General features: G+C 38.8%; 1 protein-coding gene across 1 annotated transcript in view; it reads left to right on the forward strand.

Annotated features, from left to right (window-relative positions):
- The window catches only part of SGPP1 (sphingosine-1-phosphate phosphatase 1), a 44,482-nt gene extending 37,415 nt beyond the window's left edge, over positions 1–7,067 (forward strand). The window contains exon 3 of the mRNA XM_023232082.3: positions 4,631–7,067. Coding sequence (XP_023087850.2) covers positions 4,631–5,182 — 552 coding nt within the window. The 3' untranslated portion in view covers positions 5,183–7,067. The remainder of the gene's footprint in view (positions 1–4,630) is intronic.
- The last annotated feature ends 15,502 nt before the right edge of the window (positions 7,068–22,569 follow it).

The raw sequence follows: 22,569 nt of genomic DNA on the forward strand, positions 1-22,569 counted from the left end.
TTTTTTTTTTTTTTTTTTTTTTTTTTTTTTTGAGACGGAGTCTCGCTTTGTCGCCCAGGCTGGAGTGCAGTGGCCAGATCTCCGCTCACTGCAAGCTCTGCCTCCCGGGTTCACGCCATTCTCCTGCCTCAGCCTCCCGAGTAGCTGGGACTACAGGCGCCCGCCACCTTGCCCGGCTAGTTTTTTGTATTTTTTAGTAGAGACGGGGTTTCACCGTGTTAGCCAGGATGGTCTCGATCTCCTGACCTCGTGATCCGCCCGTCTCGGCCTCCCAAAGTGCTGGGATTACAGGCGTGAGCCACCGCGCCCGGCCATGAAATGCTTTATATGTCCTTCTAAGAGTTGGAATGCACACATGATATTTATTGCTTTAGTCGATACTTTCTTAAACATTTTGTTAATTGATCACCTCTCAGCCTTTTGGCTAAGATTAAGTGTAAACATTTTGTTAATTGATTGTGTAATATCTTTCCTTGACCTATTATAAAAGGAATCATTTATTTAAATAAAGAGAACACAATTTTAATTTTAAGTAACTTTACTTACTATTGTAGAAGAGGAGACTGTCAGCCAAAACGTGTTTTATATCTAAATAAATTTTTTAAAATGTTTTTCATGGCTGGGCGCGGTGGCTCACACCTGTAACCCCAGCACTTTGGGAGGTCAAGGTGGGCAGATTACGTGAGGTCAGGAGTTTAAGACCAGCCTGGCCAACATGGTGAAACCCCGTCTCTACTAAAAATACAAAAATTAGTTGAGTGTGGTTGGTGGCACACACCTACAATCCCAGCTACTTGGGAGGCTGAGACAGGAGAATTGTTTGAAGCTGGGAGGTAGAGGTTGCAGTGAGCTGAGATGCTGCCACTGCACTCCAGCCTGAGGGACAGAGTGAGACTCAGTCTCAAATAAATAAATAAATAAATAAATAAATAAATAAATATTTTCTTATATCTGTAATGTAATACATCATTTAAAAAGAGGAAAGATATTCATTTGCAAGTAATTTGGTAGATTCTGCTAGATGAAACAAATTCATGTGAAGGATTTGTTCATTCGTCCATCCAAAAAATATTTGAGGTTGAACAAAACATAATATATTTCCCCAACATTTTATAGTTGAATATTCAACTGTATTCTCTTTCATAATTATCTGTATCTTCTTCTCCAGCTATTCTTTTTTTTTTTTTTTTGTGAGTCGGAGTGTCACTCTTGTTGCCCAGGCTGGAATGCAATGGCACAATCTCGTCTCACCGCAACCTCCGCCTCCCAGGTTCAAGTGATTCTCCTACCTCAGCCTCCCGAGTAGCTGGGATTACAGGCATGCACCACTACGCCCGGCTGATTTTTGTATTTTTAGTAGAGACAGAGTTTCTCCATGTTGGTCAGGCTCGTCTTGAACTCCTGACCTCAGGTGATCCGCCTGCCTCGGCCTCCCAAAGTGCTGGGATTACAGGCATGAGCCACTGTACCAGACCAAACTAGATACTATTTTGCTTGAAGATAAGTGGTAAAACTATTTTAAAAAATAGATATTTATGGCTGGGCCCAGTGGCTCATACCTGTAATCCTAGCTCTTTGGGAGGCCAAGGTAGGTGGATCACTTGAACCCAGGAGTTCAAGACCAGTCTCGGCAACCTGGTAAAACCTGGTATCTACAAACACAAAACAAAACAAAATAAACGAAAAATCCCAGGTATTTTTAAAGTCAAAATTCATGCTTGCAAATTGCCTCCAGGGAGGAATGCAGAGTGATAGGTTGAGAAACAGCACAACAGTAGATTTGACAATACTTGTAATATTATAGTTCTTTTGTTGGGAAGTGATTTCATAGATAGGAATTTTATAGTTTCATATACATTCTACGTGTATTTTGCTATGTATCAAATCCTATGTAATAAAAAATTTTAAGACAAAAACATTAAGCAACTAGTCTGTTGCTTACCTTTTTATTGAATATTGTTCAGAAATGACCCAGAAATGACCTGGCCGTGGCCGGGCACGGTGGCTCACGCCTGTAATCCCAGCACTTTGGTAGGCTAAGGTGGGCGGATCACAACATTAGGAGATCAAGACCATCCTGGCTAACACGGTGAAACCCTGTCTCTACTAAAAATACAAAAAATTAGCTGGGTGTTGTGGCGGGTGCCTGTAGTACCAGCTACTCGGGAGGCTGAGGCAGGAGAAAGGCGTGAACCTGGGAGGCAGAGCTTTCAGTGAGCCTAGAAAACGCTACTGCACTCTAGCCTGGGCGACAGAGCAAAACTCTGTCCAAAAAAAAAGAGAAAAAAGAAATGACCTTAATGACCTGGCTGGGCGCAGTGGCTCAGGCCTGTAATCCCAGCACTTTGGGAGGCCGAGGCGGGCGGATCACGAGGTCAGGAGATTGAGACCATCCTGGCTAACATGGTGAAACCCCGTCTCCACTAAAAATACAATAAAAACAGCCGGGCATGGAGGCGGGCACCTGTAGTCCCAGCTACTCTGGAGGCTGAGGCAGGAGAATGGCGTGAACCCGGGAGGCGGGGGTTACAGTGAGCTGAGATCGCGCCACTGTACTCCAGCCTGGGCGACAGAGCGAGACTGTGTCTCAAAAAAAAAGAAAAAAAATGACCGTTGTTTTTGAAGACCACTAGTATCCATGAAAAAAGTGGTTTCAGTGTAGTGGTGAGTTTAGAGAAAAATCGAAGGCAAGGAAGTGGAGACAGTGAATATAAGCATTGATAAGTTTTTCAGTAATAGAGAGTAGATCATAGGGTTTTGTTTTGTTATAAGATAGAAATAGGGAACATTTTTGTATGTTGTCAGGAATGATTCAGAAAGTTATTTAATAGTTTTGTTTCCTCAAGTAAACCATCTATCAAATCTACACAGTTGCTCCTGCCTAAAACTAGGAACCATCTTTGATTCCTCTTTCTTGCTCTTTTTCACATTCAATCCATCATCAAGTTACAGTTGTCAGTTCTTTTTTTTAATTTTTGTTGTTTGGTTTTGTTTTTTGAGATGTTGTCTCGCTCTGTCACCCAGGCTGGAGTACAGTGGCACCATCTCGGCTCACTGCAACCTCCACCTCCCAGTTTCAGGCAATTCTCCTGTCTCAGCCTCCCAAGTAGCTGGGATTACAAATGCGTGCCACCATGCTGAGCTAATTTTTATATGTATGTAGTTATGTATTTACTTATTTATTTTCAAGATGGAGTTTCGCTCTTGTCCAGGCTGGAGTGCAGTGGTGCGATCTCGACTCCCGGGTTCAAGCAATTCTCTTGTCTCAGCCTCCCAAGTAGTTGGGATTATAGGTGTGCACCACCACACACAGCTAATTTTCTTTTGTATTTCTAGTAGAGATGGGGTTTTACCATGTTGGCCAGGCTGGTCTTGAACTCTTGACCTCAGGTAGTCCACCTGCCTCAGCCTCCCAAAGTGCTGGGATTACAGGGGTGAGCCACTGCACCCGGCCTCACTTTTTATTCTTAAGAGACGAAGTCTCACTATGTTGCCCAGCCTGGTCTCCAACTCCTGGGCTCAAGCAGTTTCAACAAAGTGTTGGGATTATAGGCATGAGCCCCTGCACCCAGCTCCTATCACTTTTGAAATGAAATCTACTCTCTTACCTAGCCTACAAAAGCCTTTGCACTTGATATTCCCTCTACCTGGAACACATTTCTTCTGCCTCTAAATATAGGCTCCCTTTAGAATCAGATCAGTGCTGAAGTGTCACCACCCTCAGATAGGCTTCCTTAATCAGTACTCTAATCGGGTCCTTCATCATACTATCCTATTGTCCTGTTTTAGTTTCTTCATAAGATTCATAACAATCCGAAATTGTAGTATTTATCTGCTTTCTTATGTGGTTATTGACAGTCTCGCTCTGTTACTCAGGCTGGAGTGCAATGGCATGATCTTGGCTCTCTGCAGCCTCCACTTCCTGGGTTCAAGGGATTCTCATGCCTCCATCCCCAAATAGCTGGGACCACAGTCTGGAGCCACCATACCTGGCTAATTTTTGCATTTTTAGTAGAGACAGGGTTTCAGTATGTTACCCAGGCTGGTCTTGAACTCCTGGCCTCAAGTGATCCCCCGGTCTCAGCCTTCCAAAGGGTTGGGATTACAGGCGTGAGCTACCGCGCCCAGCCACATTCTTGTCATTTTTTAAAGCAGTGTATCCTCAACCCCTAAAATAGGGGTTGATACTCATGAATATTTGTTCAATGAATGAATGAATGAGAAAAGAAAATTACCTTGGCTGTATATCCTCTGTGGTCATGGACATAATTACATACATAAACATGAAAATGAAAACCATTTCTTTGAATAATAAGTTTACTTTTCCCCAGAAATCAAAACTACACGATTTTAGCATAGTTTGTTGTTCAGAATTTGAATATAAATTTGTGGATGTTACATATGTAGTTAATTTATAAAAGGGTAGAATTATGAAAATATAAATCTTTTTACTATTAATACAGTTTTTAGTGCCTCCTATATGGTTCATTAATAAAGTTTACTTTGAGAATTTGACAACTTTAAAAAATTTATATATATTCAACATTTGAAATGTTAAATATAAATTATTTTTTAAATGCCAAAAATGTTCAGTATTATACTAAACAACAATACTTTTATCTTTTCCTAGGATATTATTGCTGGATTCCTATATACCATTTTAATCTTAGCTGTCTTCTATCCGTTTGTGGACCTGATTGACAACTTCAACCAAACTCACAAATATGCTCCGTTAATCATCATCGGGCTTCATTTAGCTTTGGGGATCTTTTCTTTCACTCTTGACACCTGGAGCACGTCCCGAGGAGACACAGCTGAGATTCTAGGAAGTGGTGCTGGAATTGCATGTGGATCTCATGTTACTTATAACATGGGTCTAGTATTGGATCCTTCTCTAGATAGATTACCTTTAGCTGGGCCCCCCATTACTATGACTCTGTTTGGAAAAGCCATATTACGGATCCTCATAGGGATGGTATTTGTACTAATAGTCAGAGATGTAATGAAAAAGATCACCATTCCTTTAGCCTGCAAAATCTTCAATATACCGTGTGATGATATTCGAAAAGCAAGACAGCACATGGAAGTTGAACTTCCTTATCGGTATATTACCTATGGAATGGTTGGTTTCTCCATCACATTTTTTGTTCCTTACATATTTTTCTTTATTGGTATGTCTTGATGGAGAAATATTGTTTATGATAAGAAAGGAGGGTATCAGTTACTGATACCTAAAAATATATTCCAGGTAAAAGCCAGGTCAGAATTAGACTTTTGCAGGAATTTAACTTAATTATTTAAGTAAATTCTTAAGAGTCAGTGCATTTTATCATTGCACATCCAGATACTGATTTAGGTGAGCTGAGCTATTTCAATACTGAGAAAATGATAAATATCCATTTAGAATGTTCATGTAATGTTTGGAGAGTTTTGTATTATGGATTCAACTTATATATAATATATATAAGGTACATAATATGCAATTATATATCTGATATATATTATATATAAAATAATATACTTAAATGTTTTTTTAAACTATGGGAGTGTATTATAAAATCAATAATAATATGCAAACAGTTGTGCCTGTGTATTTGAACTAAATACAGGTATGTTATTAACAGATATATTTAACATTTATTTACTGTCGGAGCCGTTTCCTAATTGAATTGCGTAATTACTAGAGCAGAATGCATATGCTACTATACATTGATTTACTGCCTGTTTTTACACTGCCATTACCTTTCATGTTACCCATGATGTTGAACATGGGAGGCATTTTTAATGGACCAAATTTTTGAAAAAATAAGTTTTTGGATTCTTTTTTTTTTTTAAGTTCTGTGTACTGTTTTGAATGTACTTTATTTGCAACTATTGTGGACGTCAGTTTAATAATTCAGGTACTGATTTTATTGCTTGCTAATTGTGCCTTTCTGTTGCTAAATTAAGAAATGCTATGTATACTGTGATGTAAAAATAAGACATTATCTTAAGTTACATATAATCAAGCAAATATTTTAAAATGTGTGTCAAGGCGACAGGCATAAAAGTAAATTGCCCTTAACTCTTTAGCCTTTATTTGGAAAGAAATGTGGAATGGGCTAAACTTTCTCACCAATTTATTATAAAGCTAAATGGATAAAGACTTCCCTTTTTGTAGGTATTTTTCTGTGCATTGTAAGTTATAGGAACAGGATATATTTTTTGTACATTGTCTTGATTGTTTATATTGCAGGTAGGTATTTCCAGTGAATGGAAACGTAGTTGAAATTTATAGATGGGACAATGCACATACTTCATATGTAAAGAAAGCATTTTTCTAAATAATTTGGAAAGGATTGGATTTAGCACTGTTAACTTTTAATACCCATTTATTGGCTACTTAAGGTAAATTATAAAACCTAAAATTAGTATCAGTATTTTAGATCCTATTATTTTTTCAACTTTCTATTATTTTCACAGTGGAACATTTGTGTATAGTATTAAACTATTCTTTTTTCTGTCTGTGCCTTTATATTTTGAAGTGTAGTTGTACTTATGTTAGCATTAAGTGTATTTATAGAAAGTTTTTCATAAAGAAGAGGATTACTTTTCCATATAAATGAATACCAGGTATGAAATTACTGATTTTAGTGCAATATCTATATGATTATCCAGAACTATCACTTCAGATGTTTCTATTTTGGGCACCATAACTATTTGAGCTCATATTTTTATAATTCTGATTGAGAATTTAGGGGCATGGTAATTTTTATCAAAACTGAAGCTGATAATTTTAAGTAAAGCAACTAAATTTACACTTATTAGTTAAAAGGAAACCAAGGCATGTAGGAAAATGTCGGCACCTTGGAAAATGTGAAAAGAGCTTTACTTTCAAAATGTATGTTTAATGAGTTGAATTTTGGGGACTGTTTCCCATAATTTGGGCCATTCCTATCCTGTTGATTTTTATGTCTAGCTTAAAAGGTATTTGAAAATGTTCCATTTCTTTGTGTTTTATTATTTTCTGTCCTATGACACTTCTATGCTAAGTGTATTTTAAAATAAAAGCCAAATTGAAGATTGAAGGTTTTGCTTTGTTTTGTTTGCCTTCCAGGCAATTGTTTCTGTTTTATCTGGTAGAGATTTAAAAAATATGTCTTGGATTTTCATTCTAGCACATACTTCCTCCGAAGCGTTTTGTTCAAAATCAAAGTGCTATTTTGGCAATAGAAGACATTGAAGAAATTCTTTGAGGTACAAACTGACTTTGGCTCCATTTATGATTATTTCTAACATTGTACTTTTAGTAAAAAGTTTCATAATATTTCTGTTAAAAAGCTTATGCACAAAACCAAAAAATTTTAAAAAATTTAAAAAGGAAATAAAAAGTAAAAAAGCTTATGGACAAAAATGTTTCAGTAAAATGTGACTAATAGTATTGTAGGTAGTTTACTGCTTTTCCGTGAATGTCAAGGATTAATCATAAAACTAGGAACAGGTACTTTTTCAAGCAGAATAAAACATGTGGACATTTTATTTTATAATTTTAAAATGCCATGATGCATGAACTGCAAAAACCAGGTCTGCCAGAAACTAATTATATGACCTAATATAAAACAATGTACTTCAAGATTGACACAATTATTTTTATTTTGTAGCTTTCTTTACAAGTAGTGTTTATTAAATATATATTTCAAAGACAATATAAAAATGAATTCAGTGAAATGAATAGAATTTAAAAGCAAATTTTTCCTCACCCTCCCTGTCATTCCCTTAAAGGCAAATTTTAACAGAGCATTAAGTAAAGATGAGTAAATACTAAAGTGGTTTTTTAAAATATATAATCACAAACATTTTTAAAGGCTACTCAAGTGAAGCAGTGGGAGTGGAGAAAGATACAATCACACAATTTTATATGACAAAGGTTTTTTATTGGTAAAACTATTTTATTCTTGTTAATAAGGAATGTTTATTCAAGATTTAAAACCTAACATGTGGCCAGATTTGGTGGTTCATGCCAGTAATCCCAGCATTTTGGGAGGCCAAGGTGGGAGGAACACTTGAGGCCAGGAGTTTGAGACCAGCCTGGGCAACATAACAAGACCCCATCTCTACCCTCCTACACCAACACACACACCAAAGGTTAGCTGGACCTGGTGGCATAGGCCTGTAGTCCTAAATACTTGGAAGGCTGAGACAGGAGGATGCTTGAACCCTGGAGTTTGAGGTTACAGTGAGGTATGCTCACGCCACCGCACTCCAGCTTGGGCAATAGAGGGACATCCTATCTCTAAAAAGGAGGGGGGGGTTAGACAGAGTCTGGCTCTGTCACCCAGGCTGGAGTGCAGTGGCGCCATCTCAACTCATTGCAACCTCTGCCTCCCGGGTTCAAGCGATTCTCCTGCCTCAGCCTGCTGAGTAGCTGGGACTACAGGCGCAAGTCACCACACCCGGCTATTTTTTGTATTTTCAGTAGAAATGGGGTTTCAACCTGTTGGCCAGGCTGTTCTCGAACTCCTGACCTCAAGTGATCCGCCCACCTCCACCTCCCAAAGTCCTGGAATTACAGGCTTGAGCCACCGCACCAGGCCACTAAAATTAATCTGGACATCAATAAGGATCAGTTTTTAACATTTTACTTTATAGCTGCGTTAGATATTCTGAAGAGGGTTTTTGTTGTTTGATAAGGTTTTTTAAGAAAGGGAAGAGGTGGCAGTTTGAGAAAAAGTAATTAAACTTAGTAGATATTACTGTGCTGGGTATTTTCTTGTTATTTGGTCAAGTTCTTCCATTCCTTTTGAAATACATATGTAAGTTAAAAAGAAAAAACTTGGCCAGGCATGGTGGCTCACGCCTGTAATCCAACACTTTGGGAGGCCGAGGCGGGCAGATCACTTAAGGTCAGGAGTTTGAGACCAGCCTGGCTAGCATGGTGAACCCAGTCTCTACTAAAAGAAAAAGACAAAAACAGCTGGGCATGGTGGCACATGCCTGTAGTCTTAGCTACTCGGGAAGCTGAGATGGGAGGATTGCTTTAACCCAGGAGGTAGATGTTGCAGTGGACTGAGATCACACCACTGCACTCCAGTCTGGGTGACAAAGCAAGACTCCATCTTAAAGAAAAAAAGGAAAGAACTTTTCCATTTGAATTCTGATTGTGGTTACATAAATTATACATAGCACAATAAAAATGTTAACGTACTAATTGTGAAGGACCTTTAGAAAGCTCTTCATTTTTAGGCCCACCAGATAACTTTATAAGGAAATAGGCCTTCCTTGTGAGATACACAGGAGGCAATATTCAAAGAAAAATAAACTTTTTAAAAAATAAAAATGTTTAAGGAAATAAATGTGTTTGTTTTTTTAGAGGTAGGGTCTTGCTTTCTCACCCAGGCTGGGGTGCAATGGCATGATCACTGCTCACTACAGCTTCCACCTCCTGGGCTTAATCCATCCTCCTGCCTCAGCCTCCCAAGTAGCTGAGACTACAGCCATGTACCACCATGTCTGGCTAATTTTTCTATTTTTATAGAGATGGGGTCTCACTATGTTGTCTAGACTGGTCTTGAAGTCCTGGGCTGAAGCAGTCCTCCAACCTCAGCCACCCAAAATGTTGGGATTATAGGTGTGAGCCACTGTGCCAGGCTAAAAATGTTAATTCTTAAATCTCAACTAGCTGACTTTTCCTAATTTGCCCTTCCCTTGCTTCCTTTCTTTCCCAAATATGGGATTCTATGTCTGATAACAGCAATCTATGAGCAGAATAAAATATACTTTGATAACTATTATACTGACCTCATGCTAAAAAGCCTTAGTGATTGTGAAACCTCTCTTGCATATAAATATGAAAATCAGATTTTGGCCGGGTGTGGTGGCTCAAGCCTGTAATCCCAGCACTTTGGGAGGCTGAGACAGGCGGATCACGAGGTAAGGAGATCGAGATCATCCTGGCTAAAATGGTGAAACCCCATCTCTACTAAAAAAAAAATACAAAAAACTAGCCGGGCGTGGTGGCAGGCGCCTATAGTCCCAGCTACTCGGGAGGCTGAGGCAGGAGAATGGCGTAAACCCGGGAGGTGGAGCTAGCAGTGAGCTGAGATCCGGCCACTGCACTCCAGCTTGGGCAACAGAGTGAGACTCTCTCTCTAAAAAAAAAAAAAAAAAAAAAGAAAAAAAAATGCCCAAGACTGAGTAATTTATAAAGGAAAGAGGTTTAATTGACCCACAGTTCTGCATGGCTGGGAAGGCCTCAGGAAACTTAACAATCGTGGCAGAAGGCACCCCTTCACAGGACGGCAGGATGAAGTAAGAGTGAGTGGTGAGCGAAGTGGGAAGCCCCTTATAAAACCATCAGATCTCATGAGATCTCACTATCACGAGAAGAGCATGGGGGAATTGCCCCCATGATTCAAGTATCTCCCACCTAGCCTTGCCCTTGACTTGTGGGGATTATTACAATTCAAGGTGAAATTTGGGTGGGGACACAAAGGCAAAGCATATCAGTCACAATCTGTAATTATGTATTATTTACTTTTTAAATTTTCTGTCATTATCCCTATGATGTAAGCTTCATGAGAAAAAGACCTTGTGCATCTTTTTACTTCTGGATCCCTGGGACACAATAGGCATTCAATTAAGGTATGTTGAATGAATTACGTGATTATTCAGTCTTTACGCTTTATATGTGCATTTTTCTGGGGAAAATTTTACAATATCAGATTCTGAAAGAGACTAATGATCTAAAAATTTTAATATTGCTTAATAGTCTACCTATATTTTAAAAGTTTAGGTTGTAAATGAATGCTTCCAATTTAGTAAGGATTTTGTCACTTTTCATGCTATATTTAAGGGCTAATAATTTAATTCTAGGAGAGTTTTGTATGTAATTACTATAGTACCCCATTGTATGAATGTGATTTGTATTCAAATTAGTTTTAAGATTTTATTTTTTTTTAAACTTGAAATCAAATCTGAAAAGAAAATATTCTATATATACAGGGATATACCTTTTAGTTTCTAGTAATAAATAAATGTGTTCCTGAGAATATTATTTTGTACAATTGATCTTTAATTTTTCACATAACCAACTACTTCATTTAAACATTTTAAGTGATGTTTATAATTAAAATTTTGATAAAATATATTCAGAGCTTAAATATCAAGTGTTTTTTTTACTTCAGTGAAGTGAAGGCTACCCTGGTCTCCAAAGGTCTCCAGGCCCAAATTCAGAGGATCAGTGGGGTTGGTGACAATAAGATGGATTTTAATTTTCCTACTATTTAAGGGTTTTTCTCCTTTTTCATCTGGGTTAATTTAAGGGGGAGCATTCACCAAACTCATTTTAATGTGCAGTATTTTTGCTCATTTTTGGTTGATATGGTTTGGATTCGCGTCCCTATCCAAATCTCTTGTCAAATTGTAATCCCAGTGCTGGAGGAGCAGCCTGATGGGAGGTGATTGGATCATGGGAGCAGATACCTTTCTGGCTGTTCTCCTGATAGTGAGTTTTTGTAAGATGTGGTTGTTGGCAGGCATGGTGGTTCACGCCTCTAATCCCAGCACTTTGGGAGGCCAAAGTAGGCGGATCACCTAAGGTCAGGAGTTCGAGACCAGCCTGACCAACATAGTGAAACCCCGTCTCTACTGAAAATACAAAATTAGCCTGGCATAGTGGCACATGCCTATAATCCCAGCTATTCAAGGGGCTGAGGCAGGAGAATCACTCGAACCCGGGAGGTGGAGGTTGCAGTGAGCCAAGATTGCACCGCTGCACTCCAGCCTGGGCAGTAAGAGCGAAACTCTGTCTCAAAAAAAAGAAAAAAAGATCTGATTGTCTAAAAGTGTGTGGCACCTCCCCCTTCACCCTCTCTTCCTCCTGCTCCAGCTATGTAAGACATGCCAGCTTCCCCTTTACCTTCTGCTATGATTGTAAGTTTCCTGAGGGCTCCCCAGCCAGGCTTCCTGTACCACCAGTAGAACTATGAGCCAATTAAACCTCTTTTTTTTTTTTCTTTTTCTTAAATAAATTACCTAGTCTCCAGTAGTTTTTTGTTTGTTTGTTTGTTTTGTTTTTTTTTCTTTTTCTTTTGAGATGGAGTCTTGCTATCACCCAGGCTGGAGTGCAGTGGCATGATCTGCCTGCCTCAGCCTCCCAAAGTGCTGAAATTACAGGTGTGAGCCACCGCACCCGGTCTCCAGTAGTTTTTAATAGCAGTGCAGGAATAGACTAATACACTGGTTGAAATCTGTGATAACAGTCTTAAAAGTAAAAAAAAAAAAATAATCCTGCAACATTTGTCACCATAAAATGTTTTAATTAGCTTTACAAATAAGAATTTTTAAAATTTGCTTCTCAGCAGTATATTCTCAAAATCGTATTTAAAGTATTCATGAACAAAGGGTGTATATTTTTAAATAACAAATTGATTTGGCCAGGCATGGTGGCTCACACCTGTAATCCGAGCACTTTGGGAGGCTGAGGTGGGCAGATCACAAGGTCAGGAGTTCGAGACCAGCCTAGCTAACATGGTGAAAACCCGTCTCTACTAAATATACAAAAATTAGCCAGTCGTGGTGGTGGGCGCCTGTAGTCCCAGCTAGCTGGGAGGCTGAGGCAGGAGAACGGCTTGTACCCAGGAGGCAGAGGTTGCAGTGAGCCAAGATTGTGCCATTGCACTCCAGCCTGGGCGACAAGACCAAAACTCCATCTCAAAAAAGAAAAAGAAATTGAATGAACCAAAGCACGGAGATGGGAATGTGTTAGACATGTTTGGCAAACAAATAGTAGTTTGTCTGGAGCATCAGGGTACCTGCAAGGGAGTAGTAAGATTAAAGTTGAAAAGCTTGTTAAAATACCCAGTAAACAAAGAGTGTGGTGAAGTGTTGTCTTTCTTTGCCAGTAGAAGGGCTGCACTATTACTTAGCTCACTCTTAGCTCATGAGTGAAATTACACCTAACTTGAAGGTAATCAAAAGTATTTTTTGATATATACTTCATTATTAAGTGTTTGGTTTTTTGCTTTTTTAAAATTTGTGACAATTACATGTTTACTTATTAGGAGGAAAAATAAGGCAATTTACATATTAATCCTAGATTTTATATGAAAAAATCCCAAAGCGGTGAATTTTGGTGACATGGTATCATGACTGCTATAATTGCTATTATTTAGAAGAGGAGTCCCCAGGAAGTTAGGAGAACTTTGGATGTGAAGCTCCCCTCACCTTCCAAGCCCTCAAAAGAAGGTTGTATAACAGATTAATGACATACCTGGAAACCTACGCACAGGCCATGAGGATTGACGTCATTAGGTTAAGAGTCTGCAGACCTAGCTACTTTTATTACAGACCAGGAATTTACAATGTGTTCTACAAGGAAGACGAGCTTCCAAGATACTCCATCTAGGATTTGCAGGTATGCTCTGGGAATAAAGTTGGCGTTTATAGGAAAATAGCCTGTTGCATGGCAAGAGTGATACCATCTTGAAGTGAAACCTCCATAATGACTAATGTTTGACTCTGCATGCCAAAGTGTTCTGCAGTAAGTTCTCTAAACAATGCCTGTAACAACCCTCATAAAGATGCTTATCTGACCTCCCCAGTGGTCACAAGTTTCCACAAGAAAGTAACAGCTGTACATGTCTTTATCCTAAAGGCTTCTTTTCTTTTCTTTTCTTTTCTTTTCTTTTTTGAGACAGGATCTTGCTCTGTCACCAAGGGTGGAGTACAGTGGCATGATCTCGGTTGACTGCAACCTCCACCTCCCAGGTTCAAGTGATTCTCATGCCTCAGCCCACTTGAATAGCTGGGATTACAGGCTTGTGCCACCATGCCCATCTAATTTTTGTATTTGTAGTACAGACAGGGCTTCACTATGTTGGCCGGGCTGGTCTCGAACCATCTTGACCTCCAGTGATCCGCCCACCTCAGCCTCCCAAAGTGCTGGGATTACAGCCGTGAGCCACCATGCCTGGCCCAAGGCTTGCTTTCTAAAGGATAATTTCTGGAGGACTGGTGTGAGGATCCACCATCTCGCAGTTGTCCAAGACATTGCTAATGTTTTCAAATCTCTGTGAAATATTTTCTTTCCGAGAAACTGGATTTGTCAGCCTTATTCTTTGGGCTTTATAGGTAGATTTAAATATACCTGCTGCTCACTGTGGAACCGTATTCTTGAACTTATTTCTTATCCCACTATACTTAAGAGACCATGACATTCCCTTTATGCATTGAGATCACACGTGACCACACATCTGTCTAATCTCAACTGCTGGTGAAGATTGTGGCATGGGTGAATGTTTTCTAACAGAATCACAGAGATACCCCGAATATGTTCTGCATCTGTGAGGTAATCCACAATACACCCATAACCACCTGCTTTCTTCCTGATTCAGTATTATTCCAGAGAGGCTCATGGCTTCCTCATTAGTTTGTCTATGACCTATAAAAAAAGACATGATGACCACACTGCCTTACATTTACCTTATAATTGGCCCACAAACATGCCACTAGACATTGCCAATCTGTAAAGATAGCCATTCCTTATGTATCAACCTGAAACTCCCATTTCAAAGAAACCTTTGGTGACTCTTCCATGAGATAGTTTTCTAAGTAGGGGGGAAAGATTACAGATTTCTGTCTTTGAGAGGTTTTAAGCTTTTCCAAGTCATGATATGTTATACCATATTCTTGCCCTTGCTGGTCTGTCATGAAACAGACTTCAGATTTATGCTTGCAAACAGTGGCATTTCCCAAATCCTGACATACCACTTTATTGACTTCTTGTGAAAATGTTTGCATTGAATTCTGTTGTTTGTGAAGATGCTGGTGCCAAACCTGTACTGACTTTCATGTTCTCATTCTGTGTCTTTTTTTTTTTTTCCTAAAAAATACATTGAGGCTGGGTGGAGTGGCTCATACCTGCAATCCCAGCACTTTGGAAGGCCAAGGAGGATGGATCGCTTGAATCCAGGAGTTCAAGGCCAGCCTGGATGACACAGTGAAAATCCATCTGTACTAAAAATACAAAAATTAGGCGGATGCCTGTGGTGGCACATGCCTGTAGTCCCAGCTACTCGGGATACTAAGGCAGTAGAATCCCTTGCGCCCAGGAGGCGGAGTTGCAGTGAGTCCAGATCACACCACTGCACTCCAGCCTGGGTGACAGAAGTGAAAACCTGTCTCAAAAAAAAAAAAAAGTGTTTAACTGAAGTCAGAGGACCAGGATTTTTGTCTTGACTTTGTTTTGTCTTGGGCTATAATTGTAAGTTCCTTCAACTAGGTACTAGCACCAGAATGATAAATGGTTTCCTCACAGATAAAATGAAGAGGTAAGACTTGATGTTCTCTAGCCCTTTCACTGTTAAAATTTAGTCAACTCTATCAGATCAACTGTACAAAAAGAAATGGAGTATGTTTGTTTCTATTAGGATTCTGGAATTTAACAAAAAGAATCTTAATGCACCTTCAGTGAGGGAATAGAGTTGGGAGAGCGTGTCTTGTCCCCAAAGCAAGCTTCCCCTCTTTTCCTGTCTATAAAAAGTTTGTATATACACCCCTCTAAGGAAATTAACAAGTTTCACCAAAGAAAGACAATGAGGTAATTGCTTTAGAAGAGTCTTAACTCTTGTTTAAATCACAAGGTTTAAAGTAGCTAATAGGTCACTTTACCGAAGTAACCTAATCCAACCTACTATCTAAACAGTTCTGAGCTGAAGTGGCTCTAAACAGATAGTTCTTTCTTTAAAAAAAAAAAGTGGGGGAGGGGGAGAGGGACAGATTAGACACCAAAGACCTCAGTAATTCTAGAATTCATTCAAATCTTGCCAGCTACAGAGATGGATATATAAAGGAAAAAAAGAAGAAAATCTCTCCTTCAGAAATCTCATTCAGAACTAAGAAAAGAGAAACTGGAAAAAGAAATGTAAAACTACTTTATAAAACTCTTATGAACTTTACAGAATCCTATTTTGGAAAATGAGATCCTCATAATAAATTAAATCTTTAAATTGCAAATCATGTTATTCATAAAGGTTTTTAAAAAATAAGCAGAACATTGGGAGGCTGAGGCAGGCAGATCACCTGAGATAAGGAGTTCGAGACCAGCCTGAACAACATGGTGAAACCCTGTCCATACTAAAAATACAAAAATTAGCCGGTTGTGGTGGTGCGTGCTTGTAATCCCAGCTACTCAGGAGGCTGAGGCAGGAGAATTGCTTGAACCTGGGAGACAGAGGTTGTGGTGAGCCGAGATCACACCACTGCACTCCAGCCTGGGCAACAGAGCAAGACTCTGTCTCAAAATAAAAAAAAAAGCAGAACAAAAAATCAGTACCTTTATTAGAACATTTCTAGAATGTAACAGTGCAGAAAGTGTTTTTTTAATTTCATAAGAAATTCTGCTAGAAAACATGAGGTTATTCTTGAATGTCAGTCAGCTGTTTTCTTATATAGGGAAATTATTTCATGGAAATGAGAAGTTACTTGCCACGAAAAATTACACAAGATATCTATAGATACATTGCTGTTTTTTTTTTTTTTTTAATTCAAATGGCAAGAACAGCAAAATCCTCTTTTTAGTATACCCATTATGGAAAACAGTGTGGAGATACTTAAAAACTAAGAATAGAACTACCATATGATCCAGTAATCTCACTACTGAATATATATTCTAAGGATTTGAAATCAGTATATCAAAGCAATATCTGCACTCTCAAGTTTATTGCAGCGTTACTTATAGTAGCCTAAGTGTCCATCAATGAATGAGTGGAAAGAAAATTTCAGACAAGAGGAATAAGTGCAAGAGATCTATTTTAACTCACGATGACTATAGTTAATAGCAATATATTATATACTTGGGAAAAAAGTCCTCCTTTGCCCACTATAATAATTGTATTCTCCTCTCAGAAGTAACTACTGTTGCCAGTTTGAGGTATATGTTCTGTGTGTGTGTGTGTGTTTTTATTTATGTATGTTGAAATATATAATTGTGTTATATAAAGTTTAGGTTTTTAAAATAAAAATATATTGTACGTATACTGCAAATCCCCTCCCCACACTTCCATACTCCCCTTTTTTAAAAAAATTAATGATACCTCTTGGAGTTCATATAGGATTTCTCTCCTGAAGTTATCTTTATCGTGAAACATCAACTTTTCCCAGTCTACTAAATCACTCCTAACAGCACACAGACATGCTCTACTCCCATTTCTCTGTTCTCCTCTACTACTTTTTTTTTTTTTTTTGAGATGAAGTCTCGCTCTTGTCACCCAGGCTGGAATGTGGTGGCACAATCTCAGCTCACTGCAACCTCCACCTCCTGGGTTCAGGCAATTCTCGTGCTTCAGCCTCCCTCCCTGGTAGCTGGGACTACAGGCATGTGCCACCAGGCCCAGCCAATTTTTGTATTTTTAGTAGAGATGGGGTTTCACCATGTTGGCCAGGTCGGTCTCAAACTCCTGACCTCAGGTGATCTCCCTGCGTTGGCCTCCCAAAATGCTGGGATTACAGGTGTGAACCACGGTGCCCGGGCTGGAGATAGTTTGGAGCCTTCACAACACGTTTCATCCCACAGACAAACGCCAATCAACTGAGAGCGTTTTCCTGCTGGGTTATGCTGTGAAGCCCTAGGAGTGCCATGATCAGTTAATGATGTCTGCCTAGGGAAAGGGGGAGAGGAGATAGAAGACGATGGAGACAATGAAAAGGTCCCTAAAATCCACACTGGTAGGGAGAAGAGAGTTTTCAGAACAAAGTGATCAATAAATAATATCAAACACTAGTGGAGAGATTCAGGCTGAAGGCAGACATCTTATATGAGTTTCTAGTTTACCTCTAAAAGAACAATTTCAATGGTATTTGTGGTAGTGGCAGTAGTCAGATTGTAATGAATAAAGGGAAAAAGGAATTAGGGAATGAGATGGTAAGTACGTATCTGAGGTTAAGATTTATGAAATAGGTAGATAGTACATGCTAGAACTAATTTTATTATACACAATTTTTTTAAAAATTCTCATTGAATCTGAGATCAGACTATCTGAATCAAGAAGAATGCAAAACCTAAAGTGATATAGGTTAATAACTCCCACATGACTGTAGCACCTGATCTTAAGTAATAAATTTTAGTACCATTAATCTACTTTTTCTTCTTTTCATTCATTCATTTGAGATAGGATGTCACTCTGTTGCCTAGACCGGAATGCAGTGGTGCAATCTCAGTTTACTACAGCCTCCTCCTCAAGCCATACTCCCATCTCAGCACCCCCAGGTAGCTGGGATTACAGGCACATGCCACCACGGCCAGCTAATTTTTGTATTTTTAGTGGAGACAGTGTTTCACCATGTTGCACAGGCTGCTCTTGAACTCCTGGGCTAAAGCGACCTATCTGCCTCAGCCTCCCAAAGTGCCGGGATTACAGGCGTGAGCCACCGCACCCAGTCATTAATCTACTTTTTATCTTACGTTTGTCAAACAACAAAGATATTAGGGAACCATGGCAAGGGAATTAGCTGAACTACCTGGAGCAGTGATTCTTAATATGCATCATCAGCATCACCTGGGAATTTATTAGAAATGCAGACTCCTGGGACCCATCTCAGGCTTACTGAATCAAAAGTGTGGGGGCCAAAGACCAAGCAATTTGTTTAACAAGCCCACTAGTTCATTCAGATGCACACTCAAGTTAATGTCTTGTAACAGCAGTTTCTTATTAAATCAACCACATAGTTATTAAGTTACTAATCCACTTCTTGGCCTGACCTAGATTCTCTAAGGCTAAACCCTTTCAAGTGGTCGGGGTGGACTAACAGTCCTTTTAGGGTATTGAGGACCAGGCTGACCAGCTGTGATCTATCATTTGAGCTGGAAAAAATATCATCTTTTCACACGGGGGACCTAAAATTTCCCTTTGAAATCAGCAATCCCCACAAGTGAGAGGATCTCCTCTCTCTCTCTCTATGACTTGAACTCAGAAGTCTCAGGCATGCAGAGCCAATGCCTAACATGTCAAAACTGCACACAATAATTTATGACATGTTTGTGAGGAACCTAGTTTTGTTAATTTTTGGCTCACTACACATTTGCAGCACCTGCCCTGCAAAATAAATAAATAAATAAAAATCTCTTTTTTAAATAAGTTTATATTTACATCTCTTACATTGCTCCATTACATATTACACTGCATTTCAAAGTAATCAGATCCCTTAAAAAGATCTCTTCACCTAGAAAGCATGCTACTTCTTGCTGAGTTCTGGCTTTCAGTCTTGTGACTGTTTAAGGTCTTAAAGTAAGTAAAATCTAGCCTCTTCATATAATGTCAATGCAGGGTCAGAAAACAGGCTATTTAGTCAGTATTTACATGTCATAGGGCTGACTTGGCTGAACCTGTGCTCACTACCCAAGGCCCTCCCTTACCTTCTCTGCTGACTGTCATTTGGTCCTTGTGATTTCCACCAGTCAGTCTGTGCTATGGGAATGAAGCTGGAAGTGGCAGCTTTGCATTTCTCAACATGGCATGGGCAAGGGAAGGTCTAAGACAGAACCCCACCATGTAGATCAATAATTGTGTGATTTTGTGTTGGTATAACTGGCCAAGATCATTGATTTTTCTTTTTTTTTTTAAGATGAAAATTGAAAATGCTCTTTAGTAATCAACATTTTATTTTTAATGAAAATCGTAGTACTGGTATAATAAACATCTGCACCATCAGTTTCAAAGCATTTTTTACACCCTTAATAGTGACATCTTAGTTCCTCCTCCTAAATTTACTTTGTCTTTAATTTGTCTTGTAACTGTATGACTCTTTAAATGACCCATGCTTAAGAATTATCATGTAACTTTGAAATGATTGATGGTGTTTATGATTCAGTTTTAAATTCATGTCTTTAACATATTTGTAATTCATTTTTAATTTTCTAATGTTTTAAATTTATTGCCACCAATAAAAGGCAGGTGCATTATTCTTTTTCTTTCCTAAATCCAAATTTTAATTAATGCTGAAAAATCACACATCACTAATGATAATTAATAATTGTACAATAGCATAAACTACCACTTTTCAAATAATCTTCTAAACGTTTATCAACATTTAAATTGACAGTGTTTTACTGAGGCACTGCCAATATAAAACAATAATTTCTCCTTTCTCAAAAATAATGCTTATAAATAATTTGGTTTAAAAGGAGAGAGGCACTTTGGGAGGCGAGGCGCGTGGATCACTTGAGGTCAGGAGTTCAAGACCAGCCTGGCCAACCTGGTGAAACCCCATCTCTACTAAAAATACAAAAATTAGCCGGGTGTGGTGGTGTGTGTGTATCCCCAGCTACTAGAGGGGCTGAGGCAGGAGAATCGCTTGAACCCAGGAGGCGGAAGTTGCAGTGAGTCGAGATCACACCACTGCACTCCAGCCTGGGCAACAGAGCGAGACTCTGTCTCAAAAAAAAAAAAAGATATTTCTGTTGCAGAATAAAACCCCACTAATTTGTGCCATAATAATTATAAAAGTGAACAGCTGGAAAGAAATGCACAACTCTCATGCTATTGGAGCTTAAGATTCCCATGAGGAATCTCATCTGCTCAAGGACTGAGCAGAGGTGAAGAATGTTTTTCCAGGTCTAAAATCAATAGCAAGAGGATGAAGACTTTCCAATTGTTAATTATTAATTACCGGTTCAAACTATAACAGTCTGAAATGTATTACATATTACCAGCCTTTGTTGCCAGACTTCCACAGTTCTTCTTGCTCGAAAGAGGGCGTGACTAATGCTTTATAGGTATTTTCAATATTACCTCCCAAGTCATCATTAGGAATATTGATGGATTTTTTTTTTTCTTTTTTTTTTTTTGAGACAGAGTCTCTCACTCTGTCTCCCAGGCTGGAGTGCAGTGGCCCAATCTCGGCTCACTACCACCTCCGCCTCCCGGGTTCAAGCGATTCTCCTGCCTCAGCCTCCTGAGTAGCTGGAACTACAGGCGTCCACCACCACCCCCGGCTAATTTTTGTATTTTTAGTACAGACGGGGTTTCACCATATTGGCCAGGCTCGTCTCGAACTCCTGACCTTGTGATCCGCCCGCCTCGGCCTCCCAAAGTGCTGGGATTACAGGCGTGAGCCACACCGCCCGGCCGGAATACTGATGGATCTTAACCTACATAACTTGCCTTTTTCAAAGCTCTCAATATATAAATGTTTCACAAATAAATGCTCAATACAAATTCTGTTGCTAGAGGTTGGCACTTTTTAAAAAAGATTGTCCCATTTATCTATATGGTATTTCTAGAATAGGAATCTGATATTTTTATAAAGAGTGTTCTCAGTAGAATGAAAACTACATTTATTTTTTGAAAAATTGGTAATATGTGTAAGCACAAAAGAGAGGACTAGTAGCTTTCCCCGGGGGAAAAAAACTAATTTACATATTCAAGTGTATTGATATATAGTTAAAATAAACCAAATGCTTTGAGATGAAGTATTTAATTTATTTTTTAATTAGTTGAGTATTAAAAAGGAAGCCCCTCTTGATGGAAGTCTTTTTAAATTTACACATAAATACTTCACAACCTAGTAATTAGACTTTAATTTTCTTTAGACAATGGAGAGTCTAATCTGTCCTTACAGTTGATACCTGAAACAACGAGTTTTTATGTGGTATTTATTCTGTTCAGAGACCCTGCTCTCAGAGTTTCGAGGCAGTTTTTTTGTGAAGGGGGACTGCAGCAAAGATTTCTGACTGGGTACATGACATTTTCATGTAGCTGTTTTATGTGGCCATTTTGATGTATTAATACTTTAAAACTTTATCATAAATTAATAAAACTCATAAATAAAAAATTAAAACAAAAAGAAAACTAAAATGTCCCCCCACCGAGTCAAATAATCTCACTCCTCCCAGGTAACCACTGTTAATCAGTTCTTCCATAGACTTTTTAAAAATACATAAAGTGACATATATGTGTATTATATATGTATATATGTTAGTGTATATATACATACATGTATATGTGTATATGTGTGTGTGTATATATATATATACACACACACACATGTCCTTTTAAAAGTTAGTTTAAATAAAAGTGAGCTATATATATGGCTCTGTACAGTTTTTCTCACTTAGAAATGTATCTTAAAGATCTACCTAATTTTAATAGCTGTATGTTATTGTATTCTTTTTGAGACAGCGTCTCGCTCTGTCGCCAGGCTAGAGTGCAGTGGTGCAATCTCGGCTCAGTGCAGCCTCTGCCTCCTGGGTTCAAGTGATTCTCCTGCCTCAGCCTCCTGAATAGCTGGGACTATAAGCACGTGCCACCACGCCCGGCTAATTTTTGTATTTTTAGTAGAGACGGGGTTTCACCATGTTGTCTAGGATGGTCTCTATCTCTTGACCTCGTGATCTGCCCGCCTTGGCCCCCTCAAAGTGCTGGGATTACAGGCATGAGCCACCATACCTGGCCTATTACAGTATTCTTATTAGACATTTTAGCTAGTATTCTATTTGTATATTTAGGACACTGCAAGGGTTTTTTCTTTCTTTTTTTACTCTTTTTCTTTCTTTCTTTCTTTCTTTCTTTCTTTTTTTTTTTTTTTTTTAATGAT

The sequence above is a fragment of the Piliocolobus tephrosceles genome, chromosome 6 (assembly GCF_002776525.5).
Source record: "Piliocolobus tephrosceles isolate RC106 chromosome 6, ASM277652v3, whole genome shotgun sequence".
Classification (NCBI taxonomy): domain Eukaryota; kingdom Metazoa; phylum Chordata; class Mammalia; order Primates; family Cercopithecidae; genus Piliocolobus; species Piliocolobus tephrosceles.